Below are 10,919 nucleotides of genomic sequence, written 5' to 3'. Positions count from 1 at the left end.
GGAAATAGACATGCAGAGATAATCCGTACAGCCACACCGCGTCTCTCAAAGACACGGCTGTTGGAACCAAACATCTCAAATTTGGACTCCAGACCAAAGGACACATTTCCACCGGTCTAATGTCCATTGCTCATGTTTCTTGGCCCAAGCAGGTCTCTTCTTCTTATTGGTGTCCTTTAGTAGTGGTTTCTTTGCAGCAATTCGACCATGAAGGCCTGATTCACACAGTCCCCTCTGAACAGTTGATGTTGAGATGTGTCTGTGACTTGAACTCTGTGAAGCATTTCTTTGGGCTGCAATTTCTGAGGCTGGTAACTCTAATGAACTTATCCTTTGCAGTAGAGTTAACTCTGGGTCTTCAATTCCTGTCACGGTTGTAATGAATACTCAGGGAGGAAAAGGTGTAGATTCACGCACAGAGCGCGGCAGGTGTTTATTTCGCCTTCGCAGAAGGCAGGAATCGTGGTCACAGGAAGGCAATGGTCATACACAGGTAGGCAAACAGGCAGGAGAATCAAAAACTAGGACTGAAGACTAACTGGTTCTCACAAACGAGCTAGGAAAAGGCTTAGTAGAGTCAAAACGAACAATACCTCACAAGGCACAAACAGAATGAACTGAACTAAATAGGAGCTCATGGGACCAGGTGAGTAACTAACACAGGTGAAATCAATGAACAAAAATGAAAGACAGTGCTACGTTCAAGAACACAAAGAAACAGGGCTACGTTCAAGAACACAAGGTTGACTAAGAAAATAAATACTGAACCTTACTGCGGTCCTCATGAGAGTCAGTTTCATCATAGCGCTTGATGGTTTTTGTGACTGCACTTGAAGAAACTTTCGAAGTTCTTGAAATGTTCCGTATTGACTGACCTTCATGTCTTAAAGTAATGATGGACAGTTGTTTCTCTTTGCTTATTTGAGCTGTTATTGACATAATATGGACTTGGTCTTTTACCAAATAGGGCTATCTTCTGTATACCTTGTCACAACACAACTGATTGGCTCCAACGCATTAAGAAGGAAAGAAATTCCACAAATTAAGAAGGCACACCTGTTAATTGAAATGCATTCCAGGTGACTACCTCATAAAGCTGGTTGAGAGAATGCCAAGAGTGTGCAAAGCTGTTATCAAGGCAAAGAGTGGCTATTTGAAGATTCTCAAATATAAAATATATTTTGATTTGTTTAACACTTTTTGGTTTACTACATGATTCCATATGTGTTATTTCATAGTTTTGATGTCTTCACTATCATTCTACAATGTAGAAAATAGTAAAAAAAATAAGAAAAACCCTGGAATGAGTAGGTGTGTCCAAACATTTGACTGGTACTGTACATGTGCATGTACTTTTAAGGATGCTCTTATCCATATGCAAATATGAAACAGCTATAACAGCATGTTATAAGCATGTAACCTTTGAGTTGATATCCTCAAGTTACATTCATACATTGATACCTCATTCACAACACTTAAATTGTACCAACTCAGACTTACAATATTTTCAACTTACACAAAGATTATCTAAATGACATCTAGTCATTTGACCTCCATGGCTACAGTACATGTACAATCTGTGATGCTGATGTATTATGGAGCGTTGTGAGTGGTCCTGTTGTATGGGGTAGTCTATGTTCCATTGGCTGTTAGCTGTAAGTCAGAGCAGAGGCAGAAGTAGACCTGGGCTAGATACCCACAGTGTTTCCCTTAAATGGGAAACTAACAAGAGGAGAACCAGACCTATTGTGTTCTCTCCTCAGCATGGGCCTGATTAAGACCAGATTGGCATGTGGTTGGTTGGTTCTGACACGCATCCAATTCCCACTCAGGGACGGAGCGAGCTGTTTACTCTCTGCTATGCATACATTTACGTATGATTTCTGACTTCACCTTATTTTTTCTCTCTTCTCCAGTGGAAATCAAAGAGGGATGTGTTCCGATGCCAAATGCTTGGTCTGATTTGAAGCGGCAGGCTGGGGGGTTATTACTGTGTTACAATAACCAGACAAACAGATAAGAACACTTAAAAGTGAAGAGCCTGACAAAATCTATTTGTTCTGTTCCAATCTGAAAAAATTAAGAGTTATGTATTATAACAGATCGAGTGGTAATTCTGGAGGGTGGCTGACAAAGTAAACTTTCCTAGCTTCTATTCCACTATTGAACTAGGCTATACTAGATCTCAAGAACCCAAGGGGGTATGCTCGGCCCTTGAATTCTCAACTAAAGATATGGACCACAGCATAGTGTGTACAGTATGTGTATCTGTTGTAAATTAATATAATCTTGTTGGTATGAAAGTTAAGTTACAAATGTTTCCAAAACCGAGGCAAATTTGCATTTAGATCAAATCAAAATCAAATCAAATTTTATTTGTCACATACACGTCCTTAGCAGATGTTATAGCGGATGTAGCAAAATGCTTGTGCTTCTAGCTCCGACAGTGCAGTAATATCTAACAATTTCACAACATACAGTGAGGGAAAAAAGTATTTGATCCCCTGCTGATTTTGTACGTTTGCCCACTGACAAAGAAATGATCAGTCTATAATTTTAATGGTAGATTTATTTGAACAGTGAGAGACAGAATAACAACAAAAAAATCCAGAAAAACGCATGTCAAAAATTTTATAAATTGATTTGCATTTTAATGAGGGAAATAAGTATTTGACCCCTCTGCAAAACATGACTTAGTACTTGGTGGCAAAACCCTTATTGGCAATCACAGAGGTCAGACGTTTCTTGTAGTTGCACACATCTCAGGAGGGATTTTGTCCCACTCCTCTTTGCAGATCTTCTCCAAGTCATTAAGGTTTCGAGGCTGACGTTTGGCAACTCGAACCTTCAGCTCCCTCCACAGATTTTCTATGGGATTAAGGTGTGGAGACTGGCTAGGCCACTCCAGGACCTTAATGTGCTTCTTCTTGAGCCACTCCTTTGTTGCCTTGGCTGTGTGTTTTGGGTCATTGTCATGCTGGAATACCCATCCACGACCCATTTTCAATGCCCTGGCTGAGGGAAGGAGGTTCTCACCCAAGATTTGACGGTACATGGCCCGTCCATCGTCCCTTTGATGCAGTGAAGTTGTCCTGTCCCCTTAGCAGAAAAACACCCCCAAAGCATAATATTTCCACCTCCATTTTTGACGGTGGGGATGGTGTTCTTGTGGTCATAGGCAGCATTCCTCCTCCTCCAAACACGGCGAGTTGAGTTGATGCCAAAGAGCTCCATTTTGGTCTCATCTGACCACAACACTTTCACCCAGTTCTCCTCTGAATCCTTCAGATGTTCATTGGCAAACTTCAGACGGGCATGTATATGTGCTTTCTTGAGCAGGGGGACCTTGCGGGCGCTGCAGGATTTCAGTCCTTCACGGCGTAGTGTGTTACCAATTGTTTTCATGGTGACTATGGTCCCAGCTGCCTTGAGATCATTGACAAGATCCTCCCGTGTAGTTCTGGGCTGATTCCTGACCGTTCTCATGATCATTGCAACTCCATGAGGTGAGCTCTTGCATGGAGCCCCAGGCCGAGGGAGATTGACAGTTATTTTGTGTTTCTTCCATTTGCGAATAATCGCACCAACTGTTGTCACCTTCTCACCAAGCTGCTTGACGATGGTCTTGTAGCCCATTCCAGCCTTGTGTAGGTCTACAATCTTGTCCCTGACATCCTTGGAGAGCTCTTTGGTCTTGGCCATGGTGGAGAGTTTGGAATCTGATTGATTGATTGCTTCTGTGGACAGGTGTCTTTTATACAGGTAACAAACTGAGATTAGGAGCACTCCCTTTAAGAGTGTGCTCCTAATCTCAGCTCGTTACCTATATAAAAGACACCTGGGAGCCAGAAATCTTTCTGATTGAGAGGGGGTAAAATACTTATTTCCCTCATTAAAATGCAAATCAATTTATAACATTTTTGACATGCGTTTTTCTGGATTTTGTTGTTGTTATTCTGTCTCTCACTGTTCAAATAAACTTACCATTAAAATTATAGACTGATCATTTCTTTGTCAGTGGGCAAACGTACAAAATCAGCAGGGGATCAAATACTTTTTTCCCTCACTGTATACCCAATACACACAAAAAAGTAAGGAATGGGATTTAAGAATATATACATATATGGACAAGCAATGACAGAGTGGCATGGACTAAGATACAGAAGAATATTATAGAATAGAATGCGGTATATACATATGAGATGAGTAGTTGAAGATATGTAAACACTATTAAAGTGACTATGGCCAGTGATTTCAATAGGCAGCAGCAGCCTCTAATGAGCTAGTGATGGCTATTTAACAGTCTGATGGCCTTGAGATAGAAGCTGTTTTTCATTCTCTCGGTCCCAGCTTTGATGCACCTGTACTGACCTCGCCTTCTGGATGATAGCGGGGTGAACAGGCAGTGGCTCGGGTGGTTGATGTCCTTGATGATCTTTTTGGCCTTCCTGTGACATCGGGTGCTGTATGTGTCTTGGAGGGCGGGTAGTTTGCCCCCGGTAATGCGTTCGGCAGACCACACCACCCTCTGGAGAGCCCTACGGTTGTGGGCGGTGCAGTTGCCGTACCAGCCGGTGATACAGCCCGACAGGATGCTCTCAATTGTGCATCTGTAAAAGTTTGTGAGGGTTTTAGGTGATAAGCCAAATTTCTTCAGCCTCCTGAGGTTGAAGAGGTTCTGTTGCGCCTTCTTCACCACACTGTCTGCGTGGGTGGACCACTTCAGTTTGTCGGTGATGTGTACGCCAAGGAACTTGAAGCTTTCCACCTTCTCCACTGCGGTCCCGTCGATGTGGATTGGGGGGTGCACCCTCTGCTGTTTCCTGAAGTCCATGATCATCTCCTTTGTTTTGTTGATGTTGAGAGGCTATTTTCCTGGCACCACACTCCCAGAGCCCTCACCTCCTCCCTGTAGGCGGTCTCGTCATTGTTGGTAATCAAGCCTACTACTGTTGTGTCGTCTGCAAACTTGATGATTGAGTTGGAGGCGTGCTTGGCCATGCAGTCATGGGTGAACAGGGACTACAGGAGGGGGCTGAGCACGCACCCTTGTGGGGCCCCAGTGTTGAGGATCAGCAAAGTGGAGACGTTGTTTCCTACCTTCACCACCTGAGGGCGGCCCGTCAGGAAGTTCAGGACCCAGTTGCACAGGGCGGGGTTCAGACCCAGGGTCTCGAGCTTAATGATGAGCTTGGAGGGTACTATGGTGTTGAATGCTGAGCTATAGTCAATGAACAGCATTCTTACATAGGTATTCCTCTTGTTCAGATGGGATAGGGCAGTGTGCAGTGTGATGGCAATTGCATCGTCTGTGGATCTATTGGGGTGGTAAGCAAATTGAAGTGGGTCTAGGGTGACAGGTAAGATAGAGGTGATATGATCCTTGACTAGTCTCTCAAAGCACTTCATGATGACAGAGGTGAGTGCTACAGGGCGATAGTCATTTAGTTCAGTTACCTTTGCTTTCTTGGGTACAGGAACAATGGTGGCCCTCTTGAAGCATGTGGGAACAGCAGACTGGGAAAGGGAGAGATTGAATATGTCCATGAACACACCAGCCAGCTGGTCTGCGCATGCTCTGAGGACGCAGCTAGGGATGCCGTCTGGGCCGGCAGCCTTGCGGGGGTTAAAATGCTTAAATGTCTTAATCACGTCGGCCATGGAGAAGGAGAGGCCACAGTCCTTGGTAGTGGGCCTCGTCAGTGGCACTGTGTTATCCTCAAAGCGGGCGAAGAAGGTGTTTAGCTTGTCTGGAAGCAAGACGTCGGTGTCGGCGACGTGGCTGGTTTTATTTTTGTAGTCCGTGATTGTCTGTAAACCCTGCCACATACGTCTCGTGTCTGAGCCGTTGAATTGCAACTCCACTTTGTCTCTATACTGATGTTTTGCCAGTTTAATTGCCTTGCGGAGTGAGTAGCTACACTGTTTGTATTCTGCCATATTCCCAGTCGCCTTGCCATGGTTGAATGCGGTTGTTCGCGCTTTCAGATTTGCGCGAATGCTGCCGTCCATCTACGGTTTCTGGTTAGGGTAGGTTTTAATAGTCACAGTGGGCACAACATCACCTATACACTTCCTGATAAACTCAGTCACTGTTTCAGTGTATATGTCTAAATTATTTTCGGAAGCTACCCGGAACATATCCCAGACCGCGTGATCAAAACAATCTTGAAGCGTGGATTCCGATTAGTCAGACCAGCGTTGAATAGTCCTTAGCACGGGTACTTCCTGTTCGAGTTTCTGCCTATAGGAAGGGAAAAGCAAAATGGAGTCGTGGTCAGATTTGCCGAAAGGAGGGCGGGGAAGTTTGAATAGCAATGGTCGAGGATTTTAGCAGCGCGAGTACAACAGTCGATATGTTGATAGAACTTCGGCAGCCTAGTCCTCAAATTTGCTTTGTTAAAATCCCGGCTACAATAAATGCAGCCTCAGGATATGTGGTTTCCAGTTTGCATAAGGTCCAGTGAAGTTATTTGAGGGCCGTCGTGGTATCGGCTTGAGGGGGGATATACACGGCTGCTATAACCGAATAAAATTATCTTGGGAGATAATACGGTCGGCATTTGATTGTGAGATATTCTAAGTTGGGTGAACAGAAGGACTCGAGTTCCTGTATGTTACTACAATTACACCACGAGTCGTTAATCATGAAACACACACCTCTGCCCTTCTGCTTCTCAGAGAGATATTTATTCCTGTCTGCGCGATGAACTGAGAACCCATCTGGCTGGACCGATTCCGACAGAATATCCCAAGAGAGCCATGTTTCCGTGAAACAGAGTATGTTACAGGCCTTGATGTCTCTCTGGAAATAAATCCTTGCCTGTAGTTTGTCGACTTTGTTAACCATAGATTGAACATTAGCGAGTAAAATACTTGGAAGCGGTGGGTGGTGTGCGCGCCTCCTAAGTTGGACCAGCAGGCCGCTCCGAGTGCCTCTCCTCCGCCGGCGATGTTTTGGGTCAGCCGCTGGAATCAGTTCAGTTGCCCTGGGGAGAGCAAACAAAGGATCTGCTTCCTGGTCGTAATGCTGGTGAGTTACCGCCGCTCTGATATCCAATAGTTTTTCCCGGCTGTATGTAATGATGCAAAACACTTTCTGAGCTAATAATGTAAAAAATAATACATAAAAAAACAAAATACTGCAAAGTTTCCTAAGAGCTAGTCGCGAGGCCGCCATCTTCGTCGGCGCCAGTATGTGTGGAACATTTGGACAGTGTCGGGCAGCTTCGGAGTGTCGGGGCATTTCCCTCACAAGGCAAAATGGGACGTGGAATGTCTCCACTGTAATGGAATGGAATTGGAGTCATGAGGAGGGCTAGGATATACTGAACTCTTGGGCTGATAGTCCCAACATGACCATGCTATCCAATCCCTGGACAGGAGGGCCACACATTATTACATAGATGAAAACCTAAACATTACATTTACATTTTAGTCATTTAGCAGACGCTCTTATCCAGAGCAACTTACAATTAGTGAATACATATTTTTTTTTTATACTGGCCCCCCGTGGGAATCGAACCCACAACCCTGGCGTTGCAAACGCCATGCTCTATCAACTGAGCTACATCCCTGCCGGCCATTCCCTCCCCTATCCTGGACGATGCTGGGCCAATTGTGCGCCACCCATGAGTCTCCCGGTCGCGGCCGGCTGCGACAGAGCCTGGATTCGAACCAGGATCTCTAGTGGCACAGTTAGCACTGCGATGCAGTGCCTTAGACCACTGCGCCACTCAGGAGACATCGCTTGTCTGTCACAAATGTTGAATAAAATTATATTTGAACTCTACCAATTGTCCGTGGGGTTGGTTTTCATAAAGGGTGGAATTTGAGACAAGTTATTGCTTGTTTGTGCACATATGGCGCACGTCCAGGAATTTTATTTTGACAAGAGGAAAGCAGAGAAGAAGTGGGTCTACAACAGACCCACGTTTGGAAAGTCTGTTTAATAATACGTTCCTTTGGATATTTTGTCTCAAATTCCACCCTATAGAAGAACCAACCCCACAGACAATTGGTAGAGTAAGTTCAAATATAATTTTATTCAACCTTCGTGACAGACAAGGGACATTTAGGTTTTCATCTATGTAATAATGTGTGGCCCTCCTGTCCAGGGACTGGATAGCATGGTCACGTCGGGATTATGGCTGATATAGATAGAGGCACTTGCAATGTGTGCCCTTCTGTGGTGCCATGGGCAATCATACATAACATCACTGTCATCTTCAAACACTGAACAGATAGGTCTTCTTAGGCTTTGTAAATGAAACGCTTGTGGCTGTATCTCTGGGAAAACGTAAGAAACATTGCAGTGCTGTCTACCTACAGTAAAGACAGCCTCATTGTAAAAGGTAAAGATTCATTGAGGTAATGTTGAGCTTACCCAAATATTTTGGTATGCCTAGCCCCCAGGTTAATTGGGCGGAAGTGTCCTGTGATGAAGGAGATGCAATGGTGTGAGATGGTGTTGAGCTGACATTGGATTCAAACTTTCAAGCCAAAATCTTATATAGGCTTTCTCAGCGTAAACATTTCTGTCTGTGGGTAAACAATAAGAAAGAACGAAATGTGATTGATTGATGTTAAAATATCACTAAGTATTTACTGTGGAAAGAAATGCCCATGCGATTTGAGGTAGGTGATCAACCCAGAACCAAACGGCAACGTATTGTTCCTTTTTATACTCCGTAGTTACGTCATCAAAACAAGCCAGAGTCGGGCGGTTATCACTAGTTACCACAGCCACAAAGTCAGATAGCTATATCGTAGATTTATGTATTTTTTGTTATTGTTGCTTTTTGGTCTTAAGTTAAGGTTAGGGTTAAGCATGTTTAGCTGTGTAGTTAAGGTTGGGGTTAAAGTTAGGGTCAGGTTTAAAATCAGATTTTAAAAAGAGAAATTGTAGAAATAGGCGGGGTTTAGCCATAATTATGACGTTGTGGCTGTGGTAACTAGTGACGAACGAGTCGAGTGGCATGGGGATCGAATTGACACATTTCTGACCTTCACTTGAACAGTTATCCAATAAAGTAAGTGGATTTGCCTATTTATATCTTGACATTAAAAGAGCATTACTGTTAAGTTCAATGTTGAGGTTGCTGTTTTGCCTGTGTGCTTTTTTATTCATGACAATGCGAAGTCAGATGATCAAGAAATGCTAACGTTAACTAGCAAGCTAACGTTAGTTGGCTGTCCAATCTATTTGGTGGTGTCATCACAGTTTATAGTCTTTGGTTATATACTAAATGTTAAGTCTTTGGTCATATACTTTAAATAGGTGCGAGGCTGATCAGTTAAACAACCATAATGCAACTGTGTCATCATATTTAACTTGTGTGTGTGTATAATGTGTTCTAGGAATTTGTAAGCCTTAGCAGGATGTCTGTGAAACAGGCATCGGTCCATGCTAAATGGATCATCGGCAGAGTGATCGGGACCAAGATGCAGAAGACAGCAAAAGTTAGAGTCACCAGGCTGGTTCTGGACCCATACCTGCTCAAGGTAAACACAGACAGGGCCAGCCCAGTGTCACAGGCGGGATTTCCCACGGCAGAAAAATACATATTGACCATTAGACCAAGAGGAAATCCCCTCTTGGGCCGAGGGTGACACTGATTTTGAAGTTGCAGGCAGGGCTACCTCATCACGAGACAATGAGCCCGACTCATGTCCGCTACATTAGTACCCTGGGCCAGTCCAGCGCATTCACTTAATAGGTGCATCTCTAAGGAGGCGACCTCTCCTTGTCGGCTTTACTTCATCTGCCCTGATGTAAAAATATAACTAGACAGATGACGGCAAATTTGTGTAGAAAATTCTCCATAATGCTTTGATTATTTCTCTCTTAATCAATGCTGTTATACTGTCATGTTGAGCTTCTTTTTATTCAGGGCACGGTAACATCTACCATCCCTAGTTGTCCAACAACTGTACCGGTCCTCACTCCTCATTTTCACCTCTCTCTCTTACAGTACTACAACAAGAGGAAGACCTACTTTGCTCACGATGCCTTGCAGCAGTGCACCGTGGGAGATATAGTCCTTCTGAAGGCCCTTGCGGAGCGCAGGTCGAGACACGTGAAACATGAACTGGCAGAGATAGTCCACAAGGTGGGCAACGTGGTGGATCCCCTGACGGGGAAGAGGGTGGCGGGGAGTGAGTTTCTAGAGCCCCTCACTGACCCCCCACACAGTCTGGAGCAGGAGGGGACAACTCTAACAGAGAAATTAAAGGAACTCAACATCTCTGCTGCTGCCTCTTCAGGTGCAACCTTGGTCAAGTCATCCACAACCGCACCTTGACTTTGCGTCATTATTTGATTGGGATGATTTGTATTTTGTATAGCTACTGTTTTTTTCAAACTCAAAGCGCTTGACGTTGTATGGGGGTGTAACTAATCACCAATTCTACCTGCTATTTTTTAATGTTTTTCTTTGTCATTGATTATGTTGTCTTGGTTTATATGCAGTTCTGCCATCAAGTCTCATATTTTTCCATATTTAAATTCAAGGTGAATTCAATTGATTTTTTTCGGGTGTTGTATAGTTCAGCTGTTTTGAAATCCGGGTGTAAATCTATCAATCACATCCAATGCCATACAATTATATTTTATCATTGAATAAAAAGACCTCAATGGAAAAACAGTAATTTCCCGCTGCATTTATTCCCCCACATAAGCCTACATAAAACTGTTGATACAGTATATCGCAAAACAAACTTTTGCTTCAATCATTCTGATTTATGTTGATCAGAGGCATGCATTTAATTCTTATTTTGATAAAAGATCATTCAGATCATTTTCACGTTGACACATGCATTTTTGTAGGGCCATATTCAGCATCCAGTGGTCACTTTTTCCGATTTTTAGGTACTGATGAATGTGGCTTTACCGCCATCTAGTGGAAGCAGTTGATATT

The 10,919-nt window shown here is 43.7% G+C and overlaps 1 protein-coding gene across 1 annotated transcript; it reads left to right on the top strand.

Moving 5' to 3' along the window:
- The first annotated feature begins 8,947 nt into the window (after positions 1 to 8,947).
- On the top strand, positions 8,948 to 10,646 carry mrps17 (mitochondrial ribosomal protein S17). Its single transcript, XM_084177805.1, has 3 exons — positions 8,948 to 9,032; positions 9,361 to 9,504; positions 9,975 to 10,646. Exons 2-3 carry the CDS (start codon positions 9,382 to 9,384, stop codon positions 10,302 to 10,304), a joined length of 453 nt encoding a protein of 150 aa, XP_084033931.1. The 5' UTR covers positions 8,948 to 9,032; positions 9,361 to 9,381; the 3' UTR covers positions 10,305 to 10,646.
- The last annotated feature ends 273 nt before the right edge of the window (positions 10,647 to 10,919 follow it).

This window comes from Coregonus lavaretus, assembly GCF_964263955.1.
Source record: "Coregonus lavaretus genome assembly, chromosome: 15".
NCBI classification, from domain to species: Eukaryota; Metazoa; Chordata; class Actinopteri; order Salmoniformes; family Salmonidae; genus Coregonus; species Coregonus lavaretus.
The sequence above is the reverse complement of the archived record's forward strand: the minus strand, read 5'-3'. Positions and strand labels throughout refer to the sequence as shown.

What these genes read in the sequence shown, in the direction of transcription:
- mrps17 (XM_084177805.1), top strand. Translation starts at nt 9,382, where the DNA reads ATGTCTGTGAAACAGGCATCGGTCCATGCTAAATGGATCATCGGCAGA. An exon ending in TGGACCCATACCTGCTCAAG is followed by an intron (nt 9,505 to 9,974) that starts GTAAACACAGAC and finishes TCTCTCTTACAG; the next exon opens with TACTACAACAAGAGGAAGAC.